At 44.1% G+C, this 27,284-nt stretch overlaps 1 protein-coding gene across 2 annotated transcripts in view; it reads right to left on the minus strand.

Moving 5' to 3' along the window:
• Positions 1-14,672: 14,672 nt before the first annotated feature.
• OGG1 (8-oxoguanine DNA glycosylase) overlaps positions 14,673-27,284 on the minus strand; it is a 28,336-nt gene continuing 15,724 nt past the window's right edge. For both annotated transcript variants that reach the window (XM_040359029.1, XM_040359027.1), the window contains exons 6-9: positions 21,545-21,723; positions 20,456-20,603; positions 16,739-16,788; positions 14,673-14,833 (exon numbers count right to left, since the gene is read on the minus strand). In XM_040359029.1, coding sequence (XP_040214963.1) covers positions 14,729-14,833; positions 16,739-16,788; positions 20,456-20,603; positions 21,545-21,723 — 482 coding nt within the window. In that variant the 3' untranslated portion in view covers positions 14,673-14,728. The remainder of the gene's footprint in view (positions 14,834-16,738; positions 16,789-20,455; positions 20,604-21,544; positions 21,724-27,284) is intronic.

Consider the following 27,284-nt stretch of genomic DNA (forward strand, 5'->3'; position numbering starts at 1 on the left):
TTAACCCACGCGGACCAAAGAGACAAATGGAGGGCAGACAACATTTTCTTGCCTGTGAAAAATATTAGAATATATAGAAGAAGAAGTACATCAGAATCCCTGTCCAAAGGATGTGACGTGTAATAAGTGCACATGCAAGAACATTTTAAGAAAAATGTATAAATAATTTAAAAAAGGATTTAAAAAAAAAAAGGAGACAGAAAAAGCTGAAAAGATGTGAATGAAGTATGCATGAAAACAGAGGTCTAGAGCGAAGGCAAAAATAGAAATAGGAATAGGGGGCAATGTGGGACCCCTGCTTTAAGTGGGTGCCAGTCATAGGTGTGCACAGCCTGTAGCATTAGGGTGTGCACCTGAAAGCTCAAAAACATGGCACGGTTCTCTCACTGTGTTCATTCAGAAAGGGAAGGGGCCGGTAAATGACATTACCCCTTCCCCCACTCTTCCTGAAATATCATCTATGTGTGCCCACTGGAGTAGCCAATGGAAGAGGAGGGAAGTCAGCCATGCTGTGGGAGGGGACACCGGGCAGTAGGGGGAATCTGCACTGCAGGGAGTGATTAGGGTGTGCTTGGGCACACCTGGCACACCCTGTGCGCACGCCTATGGTGCGAGTGCAAGTGTCCCTAGAAGTCTCACCTTGCATCCCCACAGGGATGACACGTTTCTCAGTCAATCCAGATCAAGAGATCAGGAGTTGGCGGTCAGCTGACTCTGGGTCACAGGAGTGCAAAAGGAAGTGCACCTCTGGTGTCCCACAACAGAAGTGTCCGCTGTGAGCGATCGCATGCAATTTTCAAAAATCAGTCAATCCCACCCTAGACTATCTGTTCATGGCTTCTTTTATATTTGGGTCACCATAATATTACTCATACCTCCCAACTTTCTGAGATGGTAATGAGGGACACCTATCAGCAAAAGTATGCAGGCATAGGACACACCCCTTGCCACGCCCCCTTAAAGGAGAATTGTACAAAAAAATAAGATTGGTTAAACCCACAAGTGCTTTTTTTACCACTACTATTTCTTTATATTGGCTTTTGGAATTTACAAATGCAGCAATTTAGAAATCAGATGAACGCTTAGTGCTGGGAAACACTTTTTGATAGATAAAAAGTGCATTTTATATACAACTATATAGATCAGAACAAAATGAGGGACAAATGAGGAGAATGAGGGACAGAGGGACATTGCTCCAAATCAGGGACAGTTGGGAGGTATGATATTACTCCTTATATATGCCTTAAATATATGTGGGAGAGCAGACCAGGCAGATCAGACAGTTATCTCCTAGGTGACGTCTCTATCATATCAACACTCCTCGGGCCTCATACAGTAACAGTCTGCAGGCAACAAGGTAAACCTGTTGACTTTGGCTGAAACACACAAAAGCCTCCATAATTACATGTCACCAGTTCATAATCGGAATGTCACACGGGCCGATACGCTATGTAAACATGATGATTACACCTTGCCATTGAAATAAGCGGGTTCATTATACCTGGAGCTAAAAAAACAAGAGCCACCATCTGTCACTCTGTCACCTGCTGGCAAATTGCTGCTAAATTAGATTTTACTGTCAAAAATAACTCTCATTTTTAAAAACACAAGATCTATAGTGATGTAACGTTACCTTGATACACCCGACATTTTAGGCTCGAGCCCATGCACAGCTCAACTCCATCTTGTGACATGTGTTCCTATGAAAGCTGCACTAGAGGTCCGCTCACCAACTTAAAAAAAAAAAAAATTGATAAAAGCACAAAACATCATTTATTAAACTACTTGCCTACTGGGTACTGTCTTCCCCTTCCTGCCCAGGCCAATTTTCAGCTTTCAGCGCTGTCGCACTTTGGATAACAATTGCGCGGTCGTGCTACACTGTACCCATATGACATTTTTATATATTTTTTTGACAGATAAAGCTTCCTTTTGGTGGTATTTTTTTTTTTTTTAAGTGTATTTTGTGCGTGTACTCGAGAGAGGAGCCAGACTGCAGGAGTTGGGAGTAGGCAGGCCTCCCCCAGAGGCAATCTGCCACCTTTCTCCATGCCCCGGGTGGCAATGGCGGGTGTGTGAGGGGGTCCTCCCACACAGCCCGCCCTACCTGCTCCGCTTTGAAGCCCAACGGGGCAGAGGGACTCCCTATAAGGGAGTGAGAGGATCTAGCCCACTCAACCAGCCCCGTTAGTCCTTCGCCTCTCTTTTTAGAGACCGCGTGGTCAAAGTGCGTGTGTTAACCCAATTTAGAGTGCGTCTGTAGGTGTGGTGGTTTTTGTGGGAGGGGGGTGGGCGTACTAAGCACAAGCTTACCTCGCATAGCACACCCACCGGGAGCCGGGCTGAGACCACCAAACTCAATTCACATGAAGCCGAGACCGGGATCCGAACCTCTAGCTGCAGAGGTGAATGGTTTTGGTGGTATTTAACCTCCTGGGCGGTGTTCCCGAGTCTGACTCGGGGTGAGATTTTTGGGCAAGGATCGGTAACCCCGAGTCAGACTCGGGCTCGCCTCGCTGGATGTACAGGGAGTTTCACTTACCTTGTCCCTGGATCCAGCGATGCCACCGCGCTGTGTGAGCGAGCAGGACCTCGCTCGATTCACACAGTGCCTCCGTGTGACGCCGATCTCCGTTCCCTGCGACGTTACGACGCACGGGGACGGAGAACGGCGCCAAATTCAAAAAAGTAAACAAACACTATACATACAGTATACTGTAATCTTATAGATTACAGTACTGTATGTAAAAAAAACACACCCCCCTTGTCCCTAGTGGTCTGTCCATTGCCCTGCATGTCATTTTATATAATAAAAACGTTTCTTTCTCCCTGCAAACTGTAGATTGTCCATAGCAACCAAAAGTGTCCCTTTATGTCAAAAATAGTTTTAGATCAGCTAAAAAACAGCGATAATAAATTATAATCACTTGCAGAATTGTGCGATAGCGATTTGTGGGGAAATTCGTCATAAAAAAAAAAAAATAATGACAGCAACAATTCTGCAACTGAGCAAATTTCAGTGATTTTGATTTGATTACATTATTGAATAATTTTTATTATAATTATATTATTATTTGTTATATTGATTTATAATTATTTATTATATTATAATTTATAATTTTGTTTTTAAAAAAATTTCATACCCGGGATGCCTATTAGAAGCTTGTTTGGTCAGATTTAAGTGAGTTATTTCTAAAAATGACAGACCTACAATATAAAACGCCAAATTTCCTTGCAAATAATGGTACCGCTTTCAGCATGTTTTTTCTGAAAGAATCATACCGCCAGGGAGGTTAAAAGGGGTTGTGTAAAGGTTTGTTTTTTATTTTCTAAATAGGTTCCTTTAACCACTTACCCCCCGGACCATATTGCTGCCCAAAGACCAGAGGACTTTTTGCGATTCGTGACTGCGCCGCTTTAACTGACAATTGCGCAGTCGTGCGACGTGGCTCCCAAACAAAATTGGCGTCCTTTTTTCCCCACAAATAGAGCTTTCTTTTGGTGGTATTTGATCACCTCTGCGGTTTTTATTTTTTTGCGCTATAAACAAAAATAGAGCGACAATTTTGAAAAAAATGAATATTTTTTACTTTTTGCTATAATAAATATCCCCCAAAAATATATAAAAAACATTTTTTTTCCTCAGTTTAGGACGATACGTATTCTTCCACATATTTTTCGTAAAAAAAAAAAATCGCAATAAGCGTTTATTGATTGGTTTGCGCAAAAGTTATAGCGTTTACAAAATAGGGGGTATTTTTATGGCATTTTTATTAATATATTTTTTTTGCTAGTAATGGCGGCGATCAGCGATTTTTTTTTCGGTACTGCGACGTTATGGCGGACACTTTTGACACATTTTTGGAACCATTGCCATTTTTATAGCGATCAGTGCTATAAAAATGCATTGGAGTACAATAAAAATGCCACTGGCAGTGAAGGGGTTAACACTAGGGGGCGGGGAAGGGGTTAAGTATGTTCCCTGGGTGTGCTCTAACTGTAGGGGGGGTGGCCTCACTAGGGGAAATGACTGATCGCTGTTCATACATTGTATGAACAGAAGATCAGCATTTCCCCCCCTGACAGGACCGAGAGCTGTGTGTTTACACACACGGCACCCGGTCCCCGCTCTGTAACGAGCAATCGCGGGTGCCCGGCGGCAATCGAGCCCGCCGGGCACACGCACGGGAGTCGGGGGCGCACGCGCCCCTAGTGGCGGCTTAAAGAGCGGACGTTATACTACGTGCTCTTGCCCAGGAGAGCCGACCTGCCGCCGTAGAATGACGCGGTCGGCTAGTAGTTAAAAGGGGTTGTAAAGGTTTGTTTTTTAATTTCTAAATAGGTTCCTTTAAGCTAGTGCATTGTAGACGGCTCCAATTTTGTCTGATTCCTGTGAACTGGGGGAAATTTGAGGCATTGGTGGACCTGCCAACACCCCTCATTTGACAAACTTTAAATCATGGAAGAAGAGCGAAAGAGGTCAGGCTGAATAGTGCAGCCAATCACCTGCAGTCACCGTTCAGGTATTCTGACAGTCGCAGGTGCTGACTGCTAGAAACCTAGGGGGTTGATTTACTAAAGGCAAATAGACGGCGCACTTTTGAAAGTGCAGTTTCACTCTGCAAGTACAGTTGGCCCAGAGCTTAGTAAATGAGGGAGAGCTCTTCTGACTACCATCATCCAATCAAAAATTTTTTTTTTTTTAATTTTCCTTGCATGTAAATGGTGGTTTTGTGTAAAGTGGAGCTTTACCTCATTTACTAAGCTCTGGAGCAACTGCACTTGCAGGGAGCACTTTCACTTTCAAAAGTCTATGGCCCAGATTCTCAGAAGAGATACGACGGCGTATCTGCAGATACGCCGTCGTATCTCTGCGTTGCGTGGTCGTATCTATGCGCCTGATTCTTAGAATCAGTTCATCGGTTCGGGTCACAGAACATTTACAATGTACATTTACAAAACACGCCCCCTTGATCCAAATTTGAATTAGGCGGGCTTACGCCGGCCGATTTACGATACGCCGCAGCAACTTACGGAGCAAGTGCTTTGAGAATACAGCACTTGCCCGTGTAAGTTGCAGAGGCGTAACGTAAATCAGATACGTTATGCCCGCACAATTTGAAAGACAGAACTATATTGGCTGCCATGCACAGCTGCTCCAGTCTTGGTACATTGGACTTTACTGAGTTTGCACTGTGTATCACAAAAAAATGTGTTCTCTTTAGAAAAATACTATTTTATTTTAAAGGGGCTGTTGTAAATCCTCATGTTTTTTCATTCTAATGCATCCTATTCTAATGCATCCTATGTATTAAGGTGAAAAAACATCTGACAGTTACCGCCCCCCGTTTTACTTTCCTGAGCCCTGCGTCGAGAACAAGCTTGATGTTTCCCCGGAGGTTCTCGGCTCTTCATTGGATAGATTGATAGCAGCGCAGCCATTGGCTCCCGCTGCCGTCAATCAAATCCAATGATGTGGGCGCCAGGGGGGTGGGGCCGAGACCTGCACTCGGCGACTATGGACCCCGAATGCAGGACTCAGGAGCGCGCTCGCAAGGTAACCCCCTTGGGAGAATGCTTCCCATAGGGGGTTATCTAAAGCGGGGATGAGCCGAGGTACCCCAGAAAACAGCGTTTGGGGCCACACTGTGCAAAACGAGCATGACAGGTTTGGTATTTAAAAAAAATAAAAATGAACCTATAGTATCACTTTAAGTTCTATTTTAGAAAATACTGTTTTTGCCTTTTTATGTGCATCTTTTTGGGGTCTCCATGCACTTACTCCAGCAGCTGCTGCTTTTGATTGCTCTGGGAAGACTTACTGATGGTGTCACGGTCAGTGGTGTCACTGATGGTGACAACTGCAGAACATACCCAAGCATGGCCTCTTGCTGCTGTAGAAGTCCACTGGTAGCCTGTGTGGCAGGGTGACAACACATAAAAGCAATTGGGAGAGTGTTGTCACCACAGCAGCCTTCATGGCAGAATCACCAGGTATTATTTTACTAAAAGTTTTGGATTTAAAATCATTAAAAATAAATACTTTGGTGCGATAACATCATTTCAAAAGATTTTAGTGACTGGGTGTTCAATATCCCCACTTACTTGTAATGTTTGGTAAAAGGAAAAAATCTGGAAGTGTAAAAATCAAACATAAAACTAAAACAAAAGCATACACAATGGTAACATTCCAGAGACTTTTAATACAACTTTGAATACATGGGGTGATGCAGGTAAATTCAATTTTACTTATAACCCCTGGGGCAGTTCATAGGCTGTAAGGTTTTCTGTTATGAACTACTACAGGGTGTTTTGCCTTGTCATGGTACATTAATTTTGGAGACAATAAGGTACCTCCAACATGGTTCCTAAAAAATGTCCTAAGATTTACTTCTCCAACATACTGGTTGAACTGGTTCAGATTAGGGTTGTCCCGATACCACTTTTTTAGGACCGAGTACAAGTACTGATACTTTTTTTCCATGTACTCGCCGATACCGAATACCGATACTTTTTTTTAAATGTGTAGTATCGGGACAACCCTAGTATGGGGGCATGGATGGAACTGGGATTGGATCGGGGGGGATGGATGGAGCCGGAATGGTATGGTGGATGGATGGAGCTGGGATTGGATCGGGGGGTGGATGGAGCAGGGATGGGATTGAGGTGGGGTGGATGGAGCTGGTATGGTATGGGGGCGCATGTATGGAACTGGGATTGGATCGGGGGGATGGATGGAGCCGGAATGGTATGGGGGGGTGGATGGAGCAGGGATGGGATTGAGGGTGGGTGTATGGAGCTGGTATGATATGGGGGCATGGATGGAACTGGGATTGGATCGGGGGGATGAATGGAGCCGGAATGGTATGGAGGGGATGGATGGATATCCTCTTACCCAAATCACTCAAAGTAAACTTTTTGCCTGTCCCCCCTCACTCACCCACTTCTTCACCCCCCCCCCCCAATACTCACTTTTAGATTACCCAGATGACAGACCTCAGACCAGCGCGCTCGAGGTACAGGTGTCTCCTTCCCTCCTCCTCCTTTGACCTCTGTGCACAGGAGGAGGAAGTGCGGGTTCAGTTTGCTCCCTTCCACAGTGCAGCTGGGGAGAGGAAAGATGCCAGCTGCAATGCACATTGGGGTGGAGCGGAGCAGGCGGTGTGCAGGAACGGAGACACCTCACACAAGCATTGCGGCACTCTAATTCACCGGGAGGTGAAAATGGATGATATTGCAGCATGGTCCCCGCGCTCATCAACTAGACAGCGGCGGAGAGGGGGGGGGGACGTCATGGCTTTCTCTTTGAGCACTGCACTGCTCCGCTCTCCGCCCCCTCGCCGCCCGCTCTCTCTGAAAAAAAAAAAAGTATCGGGCGAAGCATCGGGAACAAATGCTCAGTATCGATATCGGGACAACCCTAGTTCAGATCCATCTATTCAACACCAACCACCCAAGTGAAAGTGAACAGCATCTTTTCAAATCTCTTTACCATCTTTAATGGCACACTCCAAGGCTGCCCCCCCCATCACAGATACTATTTATTCTCTCTGGATCCTTTGTGCATTGTAAGAACCCCAATACTGAGACCAGCCATGAATGGGTCCAATCCTGAAAGAATTTTCTTTCAAAAATCTTTTCTAAAGCCCTGTACACACGGCCCGGATTCTCATCAGGAAAAAAACGTCACCGCCATCTTAGTTCACCCTACCTATGACTTGGAAGCTACCACGCATGCGTCAAAGTCATTTCAAGTATGCGCGGGTTTCCATGGAGACAGGTAAGTATACACACGCTCGGGTTTCTCGGCAGGAAAACACTGCCGAGAGTCACGATGAGAAAATAGAGAGCAGATTCTTTATTTTTCTCGTCTAGATTCTGGGCAGTTTTCTCGACGAGAAACCTCAAAGCCTCGTACACACGCTCGGTTTACTCGGCAAGAAAGCTCTGCCAGCGTTTTTTCTTGCCGTTTCTGGCCGAGAAAACCGAGCGTGTGTACGAGGCTTAAGAATTTTCGCTTGAATTTTGCACCATTAGAGGGCTGCAGAAACGGACAATTTTCTTGGGGCCATCCAATTTCAGTGATTTGGATATGTTGGAAATTTTATGATGGGAGAACCGTGTGAGAAATATAAAATCGAAAAAGAAATGCACCTGAGCACACGAAAAGAAAACACCCGGAAAGAAAAGAAAATTCACAGAAAGAAAATGAAATTATTTTCTGTAGCAATGAGGTGAAATTGAAGGCTTGAGCTTGGTTGGTCTAATTTCCAAATCAATGGCGGCATCATCGGATCACAAAATGCATGACATTTCTGATTTTCGAAAGAAAATTCATTCTGAATTTACCCATGTATGGCCATAAGGATCTTCAAGTTGAAAACACGGATACATTTTTTTTGGGCATATTTGGACATATGGCCCTGAGATGTCCCTCCCAACCCTCCTTCAGGAATTCTGCCACTATGGAGCTTTGCCCAACGTAAATATTACATTTCCAGAAATCAGAAACTTTAAATATAACTATTCTCACAGACACTCTCCAAATATTACGCTCAAACTTTATATTCAAATTGGCCTGTAATGCTCTCAAATACCTGGGTATCATTACTCTTCGAGACCTATGCCTTAAAGGGGTGTAAAGGTTTTTTTTTTTTTTCTAAATAGGTTCCTTTAACTACTTGCCAACCAGCCGCCGTATATAGGGCGGTTCCCCTGCGCAAGAGCACGTAGCTCTACATCACCTTGCGAAGCGGCCACTAGGGGCGCGTGCGCACACCGCCGGAGGTGCGCGCCCCCCGCTCGTCCCTGATCCCGACGCGCATGCCCGGCGGGTGCGATCACCGCCGGGCACCCGCGATCGCTCGTTACAGATCGCTCGTAAACACACAGCTCCCGGTCCTGTCAGGGGGAGAAATGCCTGACCGTCTGTTCATACAATGTATGAACAGCGATCAGTGATTTCCCCTAGTGAGGCCACCCCCCCTACAGTTAGAACACACCTAGGGAACATACTTAACCCCTTCCCCGCCCCCTAGTGTTAACCCCTTCCCTGCCAGTGGCATTTTTATAGTAATCCAATGCATTTGTATAGCACTGATCTAAAAATGCCAATGGTCCCAAAAATGTGTCAAAAGTGTCCGAAGTGTCCGCCATAATGTCGCAGTACCGATAAAAATCGATGATTGCCGCCATTACTAGTAAAAAAAAAATATTAATAAAAATGCCATAAAACTACCCCCTATTTTGTAAACGCTATAACTTTTGCGCAAACCAATCAATAAACGTTTATTGCGTTTTCTTTTTACAAAAAATATGTAGAAGAATACGTATCGGCCTAAACTGAGGAAAAACATTTTTTTTATATATTTTTGGGGGATATTTATTATAGCAAAAAGTAAAAAATATTATTTTTTTTTTAAATTGTCGCTCTATTTTTGTTTATAGCGCAAAAAAGAAAAAACGCAGAGGTGATCAAATACCACAAAGAGAAAGCTCTATTTGTGAGGAAAAAAGGACGTCAATTTTGTTTGGGAGCCACGTCGCACGTCTGCGCAATTGTCAGTTAAAGCGACGCAGGGCCGAATCGCAAAAAGTGCTCTGGTCAGGAAGGGGGTAAAAAGTGAAGTGGTTAATGATGGCAAACAAATAAATATTTATTTTTGCTTTGTGCAAACTTCCATTACTGTGTATACAGTACGTTCAGTACGGCACGGATCTTAGAACACAGAATGTACTGTTAGTGACGGCTCATGTTCCTGGACCCAACCCTCTACACAATGCAGAGATCCTATCAGCACCTTTACAGCATACAGGGAAGGGCCGTCTGCCCATCTGGACCAGTCAAAGGCGGCGTAACCAGCAGTCCTACACAAAATCAGAACAATTATTTATAAAGAAGACTGCAATACAAGATATTTATTACTGGTATTGAAAATGCTAGTGAACACACAGGGTGGTGCAGGTAAGTTCAGCTTGAACTACAACCCCTGGGGCAGTCCATATGCATAAAGATCTTGTGTTTGAAATATTTTCTGTATCTACTAGTACAGGGTGTTTTGTCTTGTTATGGCACATTGCGTGCAGAGACAATAAGCTACCTCCAACAAAGTTTTTAAATTGTTCAAAAGTTTAAACCAAATTGTTTTGCCTGCAGGAGCCAATCGCGTGTGAAGTTTTTTCTTATAGCAACTCTGCCAAGTATAAAAAAAGCTCAAGAAGTCCCAACAATAGAGAAGCCTAAATACCAGCCTTTCTCAACCTTTTTACCCCAGGGGAACCCCCAAAAATAATTTTCAGGTCTTAGGGAATACTTTCTAATATTAATTCATCGAGAGTGAATTGCAAAAATGTACCTTACATTGGTGGTCCATAGGAAGCATGCCACCCTTACAGACAGCTAAAATGCTATTTGGTGTCATGCTGTTGGCTTTGCCAAGTTGCATAGGACTCAGAACCATACAGGCACCATCAAATGGGGGAGGTCAACCAGCCACAACTCAAGAAACCCCTAGCAAACTCTGGAGGAACCGTAGTTGAGAATCCTGCTCCTTCTAATTTTCTTGTCACTGTGGTCAAAAACGAATGTCGATTTGACCCCATCATCAAAAATTCTAAAAAAAATCTGCTAGTGATTGGCCAGTTTTAAGTCCAGTTGTTACATTGTAGGGATCAAAGTATGGAACTATAGCAAACAAAAGGGGTTGGGTTGCACAGGCATGTGACACTCTCAGTAGTGGAAAATGCCAAAGATTCTTACAGAGGCTGCAATATAAAAACAGAGGGATTAGGAGTAGTGGTTCCCCGAAAAGAAAAAAAATGCTGATAATGGAGCTGAAAAGGGGGCGGGGCCATCCCGCTGGGTTTTGCACATGTATCATCCCAGCGCGCCCCTCAGAGTCTCCCCTCCCTCCTCCCCTCCTCACTCCTGTCATGATAGAAGAGATGGTCAGAGACTGAGGACATGATACAAGAGATGGTCAGAGACTGAGGACATGATACAAGAGATGGTCAGAGACTGAGGACATGATACAAGAGATGGTCAGAGACTGAGGACATGATACAAGAGATGGCCAGAGACTGAGGACATGATACAAGAGATGGCCAGACTGAGGACATGATACAAGAGATGGTCAGAGACTGAGGACATGATACAAGAGATGGTCAGAGACTGCAGTCTGCATTTTTCTTTAGCTTTCCTGCACTAAAAGTTATTGATAATGGACAACAATAAATTCATATTAAATTGATGATATTAATTAAAAAGTCGACTACAATTGTATATAAATATTTTTAAAAAACTGTAATTTTCGGTATCGGTTTCTGGCCTAGTGCATCCTTCATTTTCGGTTTTGACACTAAATTTTTCATTCGGTGCACCCCTAATTAGAAGACATGGTATAATACCTTATCTATTGCAGGGACTTGTATTCTCGTTATTAATCCTTCAAGAGTCACTTTAATATAAAGATTACAATCCATTTTCTGTAACACACAGACCATGATCAGCGCGCACAATAAACACCCGAAATAGGAACCATACTGGGGTACCATTTGGGTTCCCCCTGGAAGCAGCAAGCACGGGACCCAGTTTGCCCTAGATCAGCGTCATGAGTTGCAATGGTATGGGTGGGCTGGGCATCAGCTCCATAACAACCAATGACTCACTAGGGCCAAGATGCACAGCATTATTTGTTGTTGCTATGCTGATGATGGCAGCTAGCTTGCTCACACCATGGAGACATGACTGCTATAGGTCAGGTGGAATACAGGGCCACCCCCAGCATATAGGAGAAGATGGAAGTCCACCACTTCCAGGCCTCCTTCACCTCCCTGGCTCTACTGTACTCCTGGAGCCAAAAGTTAGGGCTCTGATGGGAAAAGGAGGAGCAGCACAGTTGGGGCTCTGTGATTGTGAACTGTGCGATTGGAGGGCTCAGAGATGGAAGGACTGTGTAATTTGGGGGGGCTCTGTGATGGTGGACCGTGTTGTGATTGTGAGTACCGGCGATCTGACGCGCTGGTTCCGTGTATCATGGAAGTTCCAGCGCATGCGCGAACTGATGCGCTGAGCTGGTTCCAGCCATCGGGAAAGTTCCGTCAAGCACTGCGCAGGTGCAAACTTGCTGACGGAAATCCCTGAACGGCGGCCGGCATCCAGGGCGACGTGGACTTAGAGGAAAGTGGCCAGTCGGCCTCACGTCCTCGCTGCGCTCGGACGGCTCGCTTCGCTCGTTTGGCCTCCTGGCTCTTTTTTTAACATCCTCCAATCCACGGGGATGTTAAAGAATGAGCCTGGATGCCGGTCGAGGTTCGGGGATTTCCGTCGGGAAGTTTGCGCCTGCGCAGTGAGTGGAGGAACTTCCCCCATAGGGGAACATTGAGGACAAGTCACCGGCTTGCTGCTGATACAATGTACTAGGATGTCATATGATGCCAAGTCAGAATAACTGAACCAAGGCTCGGCCATCAGTTTGCTATTGGTGTTAAATCAGCTAGAATTTTCAGGTGGAGAGGTCAGCAATGGCCATTTCTCTTATAACAAGTTTCCATTAAAAGGCTAAATTTGAAGAATGGAGATGCCACAAGTTAATCTTTAAACAAAGTCCGGATGTATTAATTGATTGGCGACATGCCCTAATAATGAAACACACCGACGCCACTTCCAGCACAAGTCCGGGCTTGAGCAGCAAGATTATCATCTACCAAATCGAACATTGTTCTCCGACTCAGCCGCCAACATGACAGAATTCATCATCAATTCCACCATCACTTCCAGGCTTACAACCAGCACTGACTCACTGAGAGTCATCCACAGAAATGCTGCAGAATCAGCCGTTATAGACACTGTGGGGGTTATTTACGAAAGGCAAATCCACTTTTGCACTACAAGTGCAAAGTGCACTTGAAATTGCACTAGGAGGTGCAGTCGCTGTAAATCTGAGGGGTAGATCTGAAATTAAGGGAAGTTTAGAGTGCACAGTCTATTTGCCTTTAGAAAATCCACCTCAATGTATCAAAGCTTAGGGATTAACAAGAGAGCCCTAATTGAGAAGAGCTCTAAAAACGTATAACAAGGGTTTATGCTGTCCTGAACTGAAAATCAAAATCAAAAGTACTTTAAAGCGGTTGTAAACCGCATATATAATTTTTTTTTTTTTTTTTTACCTGCAAGGCAAATGCACCGCATAATAGCTGATTATGAAATACTTACCTCAAAACGAGGTGAACAACACTTACCTGGTTCACGCCGAGCGAGATGTCATCTTGCTCCGGCGTGTCTTCCGGGTATCGCCGCTCCAGCGCTGTGCTTGGCTGGAGCGGCGATGACGTCACTCCCGCGCGGGAGATTTAAAATCGGCAAGGTCCGGCGGCTGCCGGATCTTTCGCCGTGGATTTCCCCCCTGCGCATGCGCCACCCGCATTGCGAGGGAAATATCTCCTAAACCGTACAGGTTTAGGAGATATTCTTTATACCTACAGGTAAGCCTTGTTATAGGCTTACCTGTAGGTAAAAGTCAAAAATAAAGGTTTACAACCACTTTAACTAAACCTTCCTAAAGAATTTTTAAAGGTGCAACCAAAATTTACCCCCAAAGCCTCCTCCCTAAAACATATCCTAGAGATTTCATTTATTACCTTTTACCTGTAGTGAGAAACAGCTTGTACTCCGTGTGACACCACCAGGATTGTAACATTCTTGCAGGAGCAACTACTGGGAGCTTGATTTCTCCTGAAGTAGGTAAACACCCAAACTACATCTCCCAAGAGTTCTTTCCCTATCTTCAGTGTGTGGGTACGTTTTGAGTCAAGATCAGAGGTTCTGTAGTCCAGTAGGCAGGGATGACAAAACTTGGAATTTCAGTGCAGCAGGGACACTGGCGTTGATTCAATAAAGGCAAATAGACACAAATAGGTACAGGTATTTTTTCCTAAATAGCTTCCTTTACCTTAGTGCAGTCCTCCTTCACTTACCTCATCCTTCCATTTTGTTTTTAAATGTCCTTATTTCTTCTGAGAAATCCTCACTTCCTGTTCTTCTGTCTGTAACTCCACAAAGTTTGAGCATACGCTTAAAGTTGCGACGGCGCGGATTCGGACTTACGACGGCATATCTACTGATACGCCCGTCGTAAGTCTATCTGAATCTGGCCCAAACTTTAATGGCATCCCATTCTTAGTCCTAAGGGTTCAATATTGCTCGCTCATCCATGTCTTTATGGACCTTGCTTTGTGCACTGGTGCGCAGCCATGTAGGAACAGGAAGGGGCCGTCCTCAAACTGTTCCCAAAAAGTTGGGAGCATGAAATTGTCCAAAATGTCTTGGTATGCCGACGCCTTAAGAGTTCCCTTCACTAGAACTAAGGGGCCAAGTCCCACCCCTGAAAAACAACCCCACACCATAATCCCCCCTTCATCAAATGATTTGGACCAGTGCACAGAGCAAGTGCACAGAGCAAGGTCCATAAAGACATGGATGAGCGAGTTTGTACAGGGCAGTCAAGTTCCTCCACCACAGAGTCCTGACCTCAATCCAATAGAAAACCTTTGGGAGGAATTAGAGCAGAGACTGCGAGCCAGACAGCATGTATGTTCTGAGACGTACTGAATATCATTTTTTTTTTAAGCTTTTCCTGACCTAAAACTTTAAAAACCAAAATTCCACACAAGCATAGAAAAGGAAATGTTTAATTCTTTATGAATTTGCTACAAAAAGTATTTACATTTTTCAAGCCATCGAGTTTTCTTTCTTTAATTTGGTTTTTGCCTTCGTCTTGGCTTTCGGGGGTTTGTCGGGACTCTGGAATTTCTTGAGGTCAGAACAGAATAAGACCTGGACATGGAAACAATTAGAGGAAAGAAAAAAGTTATTCTAATTTTCTGTGACCTCGTATCTCCATTAACAATGAAAGAGAACAAAATGCTAGAAAACAGACTAAAAAATGAGATATACGTAATGCTATTCACCAAATCAGTCACTTGATACAGCTCTGGTGTGATACAAATTAAACCCTTTCTATGGGAAGACGTTAAAAGAGTTGTAAAGGTAGAAGGTTTTTTTTATCTTAATGCATTCTATGCATTAAGATAAAAAAAACCTTGTGTAGCAGCCTCTCCAGCACCCCCTAATTACTTATGTGAACCCCATCTCTCTCCAGAGAGACCCACAAGGGTCTTAGCCATGTGGGACTCTCCTCCTGATTGGCCAAGACACAGCAGCGGTGTCATTGGCTCCTGTGGCTGTCAAACAAAGTCAGTTAGCCAATTAGGGGGGAGCGGGGGCGGGGCTCCGTGTCTGAATGAACACAGAGCTGTGACTTGGCTCGGATGCCCCCATAGCAAGCTTCTAGCTGTGGGGGCACTCGACTGGAGGGAGGGGCCAGGGGCAGCGAAGAGGGAACGGAGAAGAGGAGGTTTGGGGTTGCTCTGTGCAAAACCAACTGCACAGAGGAGGTAAGAATAACATGTTTGTTATTTTTTTTTTGTTTGTTTATTAAAAAGACTTTACAATCACTTTAATGATTCATTCGCCAGTCTGCATTTTTTTTAATCTGAAATTTTTCATGCATGATTTTTTTCAAAGGGCGCCGCAATTTATGCAAAAGAAGAAGGATATGGACAGCCGCACTCCAATTTCTTAAAAAAGACGTGCCCTTTATTGGGTAAAGGAAAATGCACTGCAAGTATCAGCACACAGTGGGAAAAACAGCTGACGCGTTTCGCATTGGATATCAATGCTTAGTCATAGCTATGATCATAGCTATCCCGTGCATTGCCAGCACCCATTGGTTCCTGAGTGGACATTGATTGTTCTAGTGTGCTCACCTGGAGCGGCAGCCTTCCTACCTGTTGGGCGCCGCAATTTAATTGAATTTTTTTGTGTTTAGGTGTGCTGCAGGGCCTTTTTGCACATGTGAATTTATAGGTATATAATGCCCTGAATTTATATCTAAATAAAGCAGTTTTTGCATTCAGTGATTAGGCGATGATGTCATCAGTCTGCTGCCAGCAAGACAAAGCATTTTATTATCCACTATTAGAGCGGAGACTGCGAGCCAGTCGGGTCTCTATCACTCTCTATCACGAGGCATAGAGAGTGATAGAGATCCGGATGGGGAGACTTCTAGCTGTACCGGGGAGAGCAGACAATGGACCGGACAGACCGCTGATGTGGGCATGCCATATTATTGCCCACTGAGCCGCCTACGGGCTGGGAGTGAAGGATCGCTCAGCTGTGTCCTCGTTCAGACGGCCCTGCAGACGGAGTGACTGGAACGGTGTTTGGAAGTAACGTGAATAAAAGACCCTGGGCTGGCTTGATTGGCCTGTGCAGCTGGTAAGCGCACATCCCTTACGGCGGTGGATTCACGGTGTCTGTTAAGCGAGAGTTACATCTTTTTTTGAACAACACACCTATTGATTAATTTTCTGCATCTGAGTCACCCTTTGCAAAAGAACTTTACTCTGGATTCATATGATCCAATTTCACTTTGTGTAAAAGTCACTCTAGTCACAAAAAAACAACTTTATTCTGGATCTATATGATTTCATTTCACAGGATTATTCACAGATTAATAACTTTGTTGTTTGTTAATCAGAGATTCTTTTCAGGAACTTATTCGCATATTGTTCATATTCACTGTGGTTAGGTTCACTTGCACGCTTATTTATAACTTTTTTAGAGCGCAATTATAATTGATTTTACAATTCACAGCAGCTAAATCGCATTTCTACTTACGCCCTGCGCCCATCCGGCATATGGACCCCACAAGTTCCGAAAATAATCTCCTGGAGGAAAAAGAGCATATTAGGAAAGGCGAGGATAAAAAAAAAAAAAAAAAAAAAAAAAAAATGTAGCGCTAGAACTGGCAGGGTTGCCAGCCATAAGTAAATTAAATAGCCCAACACTCAATAAGTAGCAGAAATACTCATCTTCGGGGCGATAAACTATCAGGAGGGCGACATTAAAATTCCTGTGTGCGTGAAGCCAGAGCAAATAAACCAGGATTCAAATCGCATGTTCCTGTTGAATTCAGAAACAAGAAAATCCCTATTTGCCACATTTCACAGAAAATGCGAGAAATCATTGAAAAGGTTGCGTATATTTTGGATGCATAGAGTAAGCGCATCGGTGCGTCAAGCAGTAGTTGGCGCATGACTCCTTACAAATGATGGTCAATGTGATATAAATGGATAATTTGTCACAATCTGCAATTTGGTGACAATGTCACACATAGATTTACCTGTTTCAATTTCTCATTCCAACAGTTTATTGGGCAAAAAGACCAAAAAAAAATACAGAAAAAGAAAATATATATAATATTAATATATATATATATATATATATATATATATATATATATATATATATATATATATATATATTACTGTATATTAATAAAATCAGATTTGTAACACTTTTGTTGAAAATAAAATCTTATTAATTAAACTGGATCTTCACTCTAAGGGCTCATGCACACTGGACATTATAAAAATGCCAGTAGTGTTATCTGTAGAATACGTTTTGCAACATTTTTTGGCTGTTGCATTTTTTAGCAATATTATACTCCCACAAAACCTCATGGCTCAAAAACACAGATAAACGCTGAATAGACAAATTTTTGGCATTTTTAAAAGGGGTTGTAAAGCTTCAATTATTTTTTTTTTAAATACCAAACATGTCATACTTGCCTAGGCTCTGCACGTCTTCTGGGGTCCCTCGGCAGCCGTCTCGGCTCCTCTCCGCTTCTGGTAACCCCCTGGAAAGCACTCTCCCAAGGGAGTTACTTGCGGCCGCGCTCCCGAGTCCTGTGTCCATAGCCGCCGACTACAGGACTCGGCCCCGCCCACCGGCCCTCATGTCTTTGGAGTGGATTGACAGCAACACAAGCCAATGGCTGCGCTGCTATCAATCTATCCAATGAAGAGCCAAGAGGACCGGGCCGAGAAGAGCCGAGAAGCCAGCGCATTTGACGCAGGACTTTCGAGGGCTCAGGTAAGTAAAAGGGGGGGGGGGGGGCTGGTAAGTAGCGGATGTTTTTTCAGGATGCATTAAGGTGAAAAAACATGAAGGTTTCAGAATTTGAGCATTTTTACAGCTGAAAAACTCCTCTCAAAACACACTATTTTTTTTCCAGCCAAAAACTGCTATTAACAGCCTGTGTGTGCATAGATACATAGGATAACATCATGGGGAGTTTATTGGCTACAGAAAAAAAAACATCATCTGTAAAAAACATCCAGTGTGCATGAGGCCTAAAACACAAATTGTTTGCACCTGGCTCCAGTCCCCTCCCTCCCCCACAAGTGGATTTTTTTTTCCCTTTAAAATTTAAAAAATTTTTCTTGCCTAGAATGAATGAGGTTGCGCTTGATTCCATGCATGCACAGATGTGCCAACTGCCTCTGCCTGGCCGTCGTGACATGACATGACATAGCCCAGGGATCCTCAAACTACGGCCCTCCAGCTGTTGCGGAACTACACATCCCATGAGGCATTGTAAACCTCTGACATTCACAGACATGACTAGGCATGATGGGAATTGTAGTTCCTAAACAACTGGAGGGCCGTAGTTTGAGGATCCCTGACATAGCCCTTAAGCACATTTTGTTCTCGTGCGTGCACGCGCAAAGCCAGAGCAGTTAAGGAGGTCCCGGACCTTTGTCTATACAAGTGCGCAAATGTGCCGCAGGGCTCTGCCTGGTCACAAAGGCTGGTCAGAGCCCTTTAGCAAAGATGGTGGTGCCAGTGAGGGGTTGTGGATCCCGCATTAGGCCAATGTAAAAAATGTGTATAGGGAAATTACTATTGTAAAGAAACATGTAGGATTTTGCCATGCTGTGAGGCTGTACTGCCTGGTAGGAGTGCAAGGTATATGGCTGGGAGTCGTTACTGAGGACTACAGCTCAAAGGGTAGCCATACATATTTTAACTGGCTGGACGAGAGAAAAATCACTCAATTTCTCCATCCATGATAACCAGCTATTGTAAATCATGCAGACCCCTCGCAGCTGGCATTGCATCTGATTAAATGCAGTCGCTGTTTATCCAAGAATTTTTGACGTGTCTGACACACAGACCACGGCTAGGCCCAGCCCCCTGCTGCCTCCTCAGCAGCTGCGATTGACAGCAGCGGGAGTCAATGTCTCCCGTTGTCGTGTCTCAGCCAATCTGGTGGCAGACACCAAGGAGAGTTTCTGCTCTTGTGCACATTGCTGGAATTTGATCGGGCTCAGGTGAGTATAAGGGAGTGGCAGAGGGGGGGGGATTTGCACAAAGGTTTTTACCTTCATGTACAAAATGCATGAAGATAAAAAACCTTCAACCTTTAGAACTACTTTAACCACTTGCTTACTGGGCACATAAACCCCCTTCGTGCCCAGGCGAAATGTCAGCTTCCGGCACTGCGTTGCTTTAACTGACATTTGCGCGGTCGTGCGACGTGGCTCCAAAAAAAAAAATTGACGTCCTTTTTTTGATCACCTCTGCGGTTTTTATTTTTTGCGCTATAAACAAAAAAAGAGCAACAATTTAAAAAAAATATATATATTTTTTTTACTTGTTGCTATAATAAATATCCCATTTTTTTTTAAAAACATTTTTTTTTTCCCCCAGTTAAGGCCGATACGTATTTTTCAACGTATTATTGTAAAAAAAAAAAAAAAAAAAACCCCAATAAGCGACTGGTTTCCGCAAAAGTTAGAGCGCCTACAAAATGGGGAACAGAATTATGATTTTTTTTATGATTTTTTTTTTTACTAGTAATGGCGGCGATCTGCGATTTTTATTGGGACTGTGATATTGCGGCGGACGTATCGGACACTTTTGACACAAATTTGGGACCATTCACATTTATACAGCGATCAGTGCTATAAAAATGCACTAATTACTGTATAAATGTGACTGGCAGGGAAGGGGTTAACACTAGGGGGTGAGGAAGGGGTTAAATGTGTAGCCTAGGTGTGTTCTAACTGTGTGGGGGGAGGGGGGTGACTGGGGGAGGTGACCGATGCTGTGTCCCTATGTACAAGGGACACAGATCGGTCTCCTCTCCTCTGACAGCATGTGGAGCTCCACGTCCCTGCTGTGTTACCGACGATCGCGTGTACCCGGCGGACATCGCGGCCGCCAGGTACACGCATCGACTCTTCAGCGATGTGCCGGGACAGCGTTTACCCGCTGCGCGCCCCCCAGAGGCGCGCATGGGTAATACACTTTAAAAGACGTTCAAAGACGTCCACTTGGCACTTGAGAGCCGCGCTGTTGACGTCTTTTGTCAATAGCGCGGGTCTCAAGTGGTTAAGGAAGAGCAATGGGCAGTGATAATGTACATTAATGCACAACAACCAAATTTCAAATCCATCAGAATAATAAAGGAAATGTTGGTGGGAGAAGATTGGTGGAGAATGCGGAGATCGGCATGGGTAAATATCAATGTACATGAAATACCCTTACCAATCTCTCTGTAAACTCGCTCGGTGATGCTTTTGTTCCCCTGGCCGAGCTGAGGCAGATAGTCTCTCTTGGCGATTTGCCAAACGTGGGTGTCCACAGGTACGGCTTCAGGTTTGTCCAGCGCCATCAGGCAAACACAGTCAGCAATCTAAAAATCACACAAAGATTATGAAAAAGACATTAAAGACAACTCAGCCCCTCACCCGTCCAGCCCCATGATCAAAACTTGGCCAAACACTGGTACAAACCCAGCTAAAGGCAGCCAAGGAATCCAATAACATAATTTGGAAAGCCCTGAATACAATCATTATATATTTATTTATACGACTAAAAAGCATATTAGAAGAAATGTTGCGGTCTAACACACTAGGTGGTGAAGGCAGGATTCAAGGCGACAGTCCCGGAGCTGGCTTCTTTAAAAACAAGTCAAAAATAGGATTCAGATGTCTGAGAACCTGTCATGAGAAAAATATTAAAGCCTCGTACACACGATCGGACTTCCATTGGACAAATCCGTGGATTTTTGCCCAAAGAGTGTTGTCCATGAACTTGTTCTGCATACAGACGGCAGAACATTTTCAGCCAACATTCACGAAACTACGTGTTTTTTTTCTGCTCTTTAGCGTCACCCTTTGGGCAACTTCTGCTATTGTTGTCTTACGGTTAGCATTGGTCCGGAGCATGCATGTTTGTACTTTGGATTTTAGTCCGACTGATTTTTGTACAAATCCGACGGGGGGACTGCTCGTCCCCCCCCCCCCCCCCCCCCATCCGGGCACACTCCCCCAGGGATTAGCTAGCGCCTCAAATATTCAAGCTTCTTTTCTGACCATCCCATTCACTACATTTTGGTGGAAACCCCCAGAAGACAGGGGAAAGTAATCAAACCTGCAGAGCCCAGAGCAGCCCCAAAGCAATCACAAGCTGCTCTACTGATTACAGACAAGCCACAAGAACTACATTTGCCCAATTTAACTAAAAACCCTATCTGGGAGGGTGCTACACCAAGGTAAACACTGGGTAGGAGTTATGAGAGGGAAACGGTTGAGCTGAGCTACTGAGAGAAAGACTTGAGAGTTTTAAACTCACTTTGGCTCCAACTCCGGGCAAATCGCATAGCGCCTTCTTTGCCTCTTCATAGGGAACATGGCGAAGGCCCTCCAACCAGTCCAGGCCGTGCTTATGCAAGATGGTCCTTGCGCTCTGGCTGACAAACTTTGCTCTGTACCCAAAGCCCAGGTTACGTAACTTGATCTCTGTGTCATTAGCTGTAGTGCAAAACAAAGAGACAGTACAGGTCAATCAGCGGGTAACGCGTTACATAAAGCTACAAATGTCAACATGATAGATTATACTTCTAGAAATTAGTATCTTATATAACTCCTCGGATAACAACATTGTTATGTGTAGTATGTTCCAAAACATGGCTTACTCTGCTGAGAGATGAAGCATGGAGGAGGAATCTTCTAGTAGTAAATCGTTTTTGCTAAAATTGATCTCTAGCTCCATCTACAGGCTGAGATGCAAAACAGCACCTCAACATTCTCATAATACATAAGGCTGCTTTCACATTGGGCAGCGGAGGTGCGGTGACGGTATAGCCACGCTATTTTTAGCGACGCTATACCGTCGAATTTACGGCGATATTCGGGCGCTAGCAGTGAGGTTTTAACCCCCGTTGGCGGCCGAAAAAAGGGTTAATACCGCCCGCATTGCGGGGCGGTATTACCGTGGTTTCCCATTGATTTCAATGGGAAGGCGCGGTATAGGAGTGGTAAACACCCCGCTCCTATACCGCTCCAAAGTTGCGGCTAGCAGGACTTTTGGAGCGGTCCTGCTACCGCACCGCTTCAGTGTGAAAGACTTCGGGCTTTCACATTGAAGCCTGCAGGGCATGATTTTTTCATGCGGTATAGCAGCGCTATTTTTAGCGCTATACCGCATGAAAAACACCTCAATGTGAAAGGGGTCTAAGTGTGTGTGTGTTGTATACCCACTTGACTGCCAGAAAGATTTACCCCCCCCCCCCTTCATGACCAGGCCATTTTTTGCGATACGGCACTGTGTTACCTTAACTGAGAATTGCGCGGTCATGCAACGATGTACCCAAATAAAATTTATGCTATTTATTTCCCACAAATTGAGCTTTTTTTGGTGCCATTTGATCACCTCTGAGTTTTTTTTCTTTTTTTGTGCTATAAACAAAAAAAGACGGACAATAAAAAAATAAAAACAATATCTTTTACTTTCTGCTATAAAAACATCCAAGAAAAAAGATTTCTTCATAAAATTTAGGCCAGTATGTATTTTGCCACATATTTTTGGTTAAAAAAAAAAAATATCCCAATAAGTGTATATTGATGTGTTTGCATAAAAGGTATAGGCCAAGATCCACAAAGAAGTTACGCTGGCGTATCTTTGTTTTGTATCCACAAAACAAGATACTCTGTCAGATGCAAAAGACACTTCAGAACACTGGGCCAGATTCAGAAAGAAGTTACGCTGGCGTATCTATTGATACGCCGCGTAACTTCTAGGATGCTCCGGCGTATCTTTTTTCTGTATTCAGAAAACAAGATACGCCGGAAATTTGCTAAGATCCGACTGGCGTAAGTCTCTTACACCGTCGTATCTTAGTTGCATATTTACGCTGGCTGCTAGGTGGCGCTTCCGTCAATTTACGCAAGGAATATGCAAATTAGGTAGATACGCAGATTCAGAAACGTACGTCCGCCCGGCGCATTTTTTTACGTCGTTTGCATTAGGCTTTTTCCGGCGTAAAGTTACCCCTGCTATATGAGGCGTAGAAAAAGTTGTGTGTGTTACCGGCGCCAAGATAATATCAATATTCTTATTAAGTCTTGCTACAATAAAAGTGCAACCTCAAAAGGTTGGATTTAGATTTGTGTATTTGTGAAGTGTATTGCGCTAACTTATTTTTATGTAAACATTTTACCACGACTGATCTTGTGAACTTAGGGCCAGATTCAAGTAGAAGTGCAGCGGCGTAACGTATCGTAGATACGTTACACCGCAGCAAGTTTTCATCGCAAGTGCCTGATTCACAAAGCACTTGCAATGAAAACCTATGCTGGCGGCCTCCGGCGTAAGCCCGCCTAATTCAAAGGGGCGTGTGCCATTTAAATTAGGCGCGCTGCCGCGCCGGACCTACTGCGCATGCTACGTTCTGAAATTCCCGCCGTGCTTTGCGCGAACTGACGTCATTTTTTCGAACGGCGACGTGCGTAGCGTACTTCCGTATTCCCGGACGTCTTACGCAAACGACGTGAATTTTTAAATTTCGACGCGGGAACGACGGCCATACTTTATACAGCACATACGTGTGCTGTGTAAAGTTAGGGCACCCAAAACGACGACTAAATTTGCGACGGGAAACTAGACTAGCAGCGACGTAGCGAACGCGAAAAACCGTCGTGGATCGCCGTAACTCCTAATTTGCATACCCGACGCTGGTTTACGACGCAAACTCCCCCCAGCGGCGGCCGCGGTACTGCATCCTAAGATCCTACAGTGTAAAACAATTACACCTGTCGGATCTTGGGGCTATCTATGCGTAACTGATTCTATGAATCAGTCGCATAGATACTCTGAGAGATACGACGGAGTATCTGAGATACGACGGAGTATCTGAGATACTCCGTCGTATCTCCGCTGTGAATCTGGGCCACTGATACTATTGTATATTAGAGATAGATCCAACTATACCAAAGCCCTACGGAACGGGGAGCTCTAATCCTCCTAAATGTCTTGGCTCCAACTCCAGGCAAATTGCATAGCGCAGTCTTCGCCTCTTCATAGGGAACATGATGAAGGCTCTCCAACCAGTCCAGGCCGCGCTTAAGAAAGATGGTCTTTGCGCTCTGGCTGACAAACTTTGCTCTGTACCCAAAGCCCAGGTTACGCAACTTGGTCTCTGGGTCATCAGCAGTAGTGCAAAACAAGGAGACAGTATATGTTAATCACTGGGCAACGCGTTACATAAAGCTACAAATGTCAACATGATAGATTATACTTCTAGCAATTAGTATCTTATAGAACTACTCTGAATGACATGTGGATGACAACATTGTTATGTGTAGTATGTTCCAAAACATGCCTTGCTCTGCTGAGAGATGCAGAATGAAGGATGAATCTACGGTTTGCTAATATTGCTAGAGACCTCTAGCTCCATCTACAGGCTGCAATGCAAAACCGCACCGATCCTCCTAAATGCACTGGCTATGTTTTAAAGTCGCACACCTATAAAGTGACCACAGCTCTACAACTAAAGTTTCCAGGAGTTTTTAATTCACGCACAGCGCTCCTCTATTCTTAGGCCTTCTGGCTTTCTGTGATTTTTATACTTTCCGAGTCCCTGACCCAGAACCAGCATGTAATAAGTGAATACTGGGCAAATTCAGGTCTGCTGATCCACATATATTAATTCCAGGTCTGAGACTAGGAAGACATTAAAGACCTTGGATCTGCAGGACAGCTAGGTATTTTCAGGTACTTTCTGGTGAGGCGAGCAATGGCAGTCTCTAGAATTATCCCAGTACATTATTTTTTATGGTGGAGGGGATCTGAGCTATTCTCCCACTTCTGAAAAACGTACAAGTGTGAGTCACACGGATATTGTATATTTTGTTGCTGTAGTGTTGTTAAGAAACAATTCCGTCGCCATAAATGTTTTATTTCTGTTTAACAGTAACGTTCCCCTGAAGAAGTCATTGACGAAACGCATAGGGGCGTGTCCCACGTGCAGTGATGTCATCGCGTACTGTGGAGTGTTCGGCTCTACACTAGATGCCAAGTTGTTTTAAAGTGCTGAGATTTCTTTTATATGCGAGTGCAATTGATTGTTAATTTAATAAATTTGGTCTTTATGATTTTACACCATTGTAGGCATTTTATTTTCTCAGGCATCCTAGCATCATTGAGAAGTGGAAAGGTCTAATACCTGGAGTACAAAAGGTGGAGCGGGGCCATTTGGGGTGATTGCACATGCTGACCATAACCACTCATCTACAGGGGGGGTCATGGGGTTTTGGGAAGTGTTCATTTTTACTTGATCATGGTGGAATGGGGGAAGAATCTGAGAAAGAGGAGTCTGCACTGCAATAGGGGGCTCACATCATTTTGGTGAAATCGCTTTGCATTGGAGGAATTTAAAGGCACTTTAAATATGTAGTAGTAGTATGGTATAGTAGTATGGTTTGGTATAGTATGGTATAGTATAGTATATAGCAGGGATAAGCAATTAGCGGACCTCCAGCTGTTGCAAAACTACAAGTCCCATCATGCATCTGTCTCTGGGTGTCATGCTTGTGGCTGTCAGAGTCTTGCAATGGCTCATGGGATTTGTAGTTCTGCAACAGCTGGAGGTCCGCTAATTGCATATCCCTGGTATATAGTATGGTATGGTATAAGTATGGTATAGTATACTAGTATGGTATAGTATAGTAGTATCGTATGGTATAAGTATGGTGTAGTATAGTAGTATGGTATGGTATAGTATAGTTACTATACCATACCATACTACTATACTACACCATACTTATACCATACCATACTACTATACCATACTACTATACTATAGTAGTATGGTATAGTAGTATGGTATAAGTATGGTGTAGTATAGTAGTATGGTATGGTATAAGTATGGTATGTTATATTAGTATGGTATAGTATAGTAGCATAGTGTAGTAGTATAGTATGGTATAGTATAAGTATGGTGTAGTATAGTCGTATGGTATAGTAGTATGGTATAGTAGTAGGATATAGTATAGTAGTATGGTATAGTAGTATGGTAAAATAGTTTAGTATGGTATAGTAGTATGGTATAGTATAGTTATGGTATGGTATAGTATGGTATAGTATAGTATGGTATAGTTCAGTATAGTATGGTATGGTATAGTAGTATGTTATAGTTTAGTATAGTAGTATGGTTTAGTATAGTAGTATGGTGTATAGTATATTATAGTATTGTAGTGTGTAGACTACTATAAGGGGGTGGGTTTTCACCAACCCAGAATCTTTTTTGAACAAGTTTGGTGCTGAAGAATTTTACTGGCCTGCACAGAGTCCTGACTTCAACCCAATAGAACACCTTTGGGATGAATTAGTGCGTAGACTGTGAGCCAGACTTTCTGGTGCAACATCAGTGCCTGACCTCACAAATGCTTTTCTGGAAGAATGGTCAAACATTCCCATAGACACACTCCTAAACCTTGTGGACAGCCTTCCCAGAAGGGTTGAAGCTTTTATAGCTGCAAAGGGTGGAATATTGAGGCCTATGAACTGAGACACAATTAAAGCGGTAGTTCACCCCCCCCCCCCCCACACATTTTACCATCGAGACAGGCATTGTAGCGCGAGCTACAGTATGCCTGTCCCGATTTTTTTAACCCCGGACTCACCTTGTAATCCGACATCGTAGGTTTCGGCTCCCGCGGGGAATGGGCGTGCCTATGGAGAGGGAGGATGATTGACGGCCGGCCCTGGCACGTCACTCTCCCCGAAGACAGCCGGAGTAGGTCTTGGCTCTTCACGGCGCCTGCGCACAGGCTATGCGCACGCGTCGTGAAGACCAAGCCTATTTCGGCTATTTCCGGAGAAGCGTGACGCGCCAGAGCCGGCCGTCAATCATCCTCCGTCTCCATAGGCACGCCCATTCCCCGGTATCTTCGATGGACGACTACAAGGTGAGTACGGGGGTAAAAAATTCGGGACAGGCATACTGTAGCTCGCGCTACAATGCCTGATTTTAAGGGAAAAGAAAAAAAATATTTTTTTTTTTGGTCGATAGGGTGAACCCCCGCTTTAAGGT

Source organism: Rana temporaria, chromosome 7 (assembly GCF_905171775.1).
Source record: "Rana temporaria chromosome 7, aRanTem1.1, whole genome shotgun sequence".
In the NCBI taxonomy this organism is placed as follows: domain Eukaryota; kingdom Metazoa; phylum Chordata; class Amphibia; order Anura; family Ranidae; genus Rana; species Rana temporaria.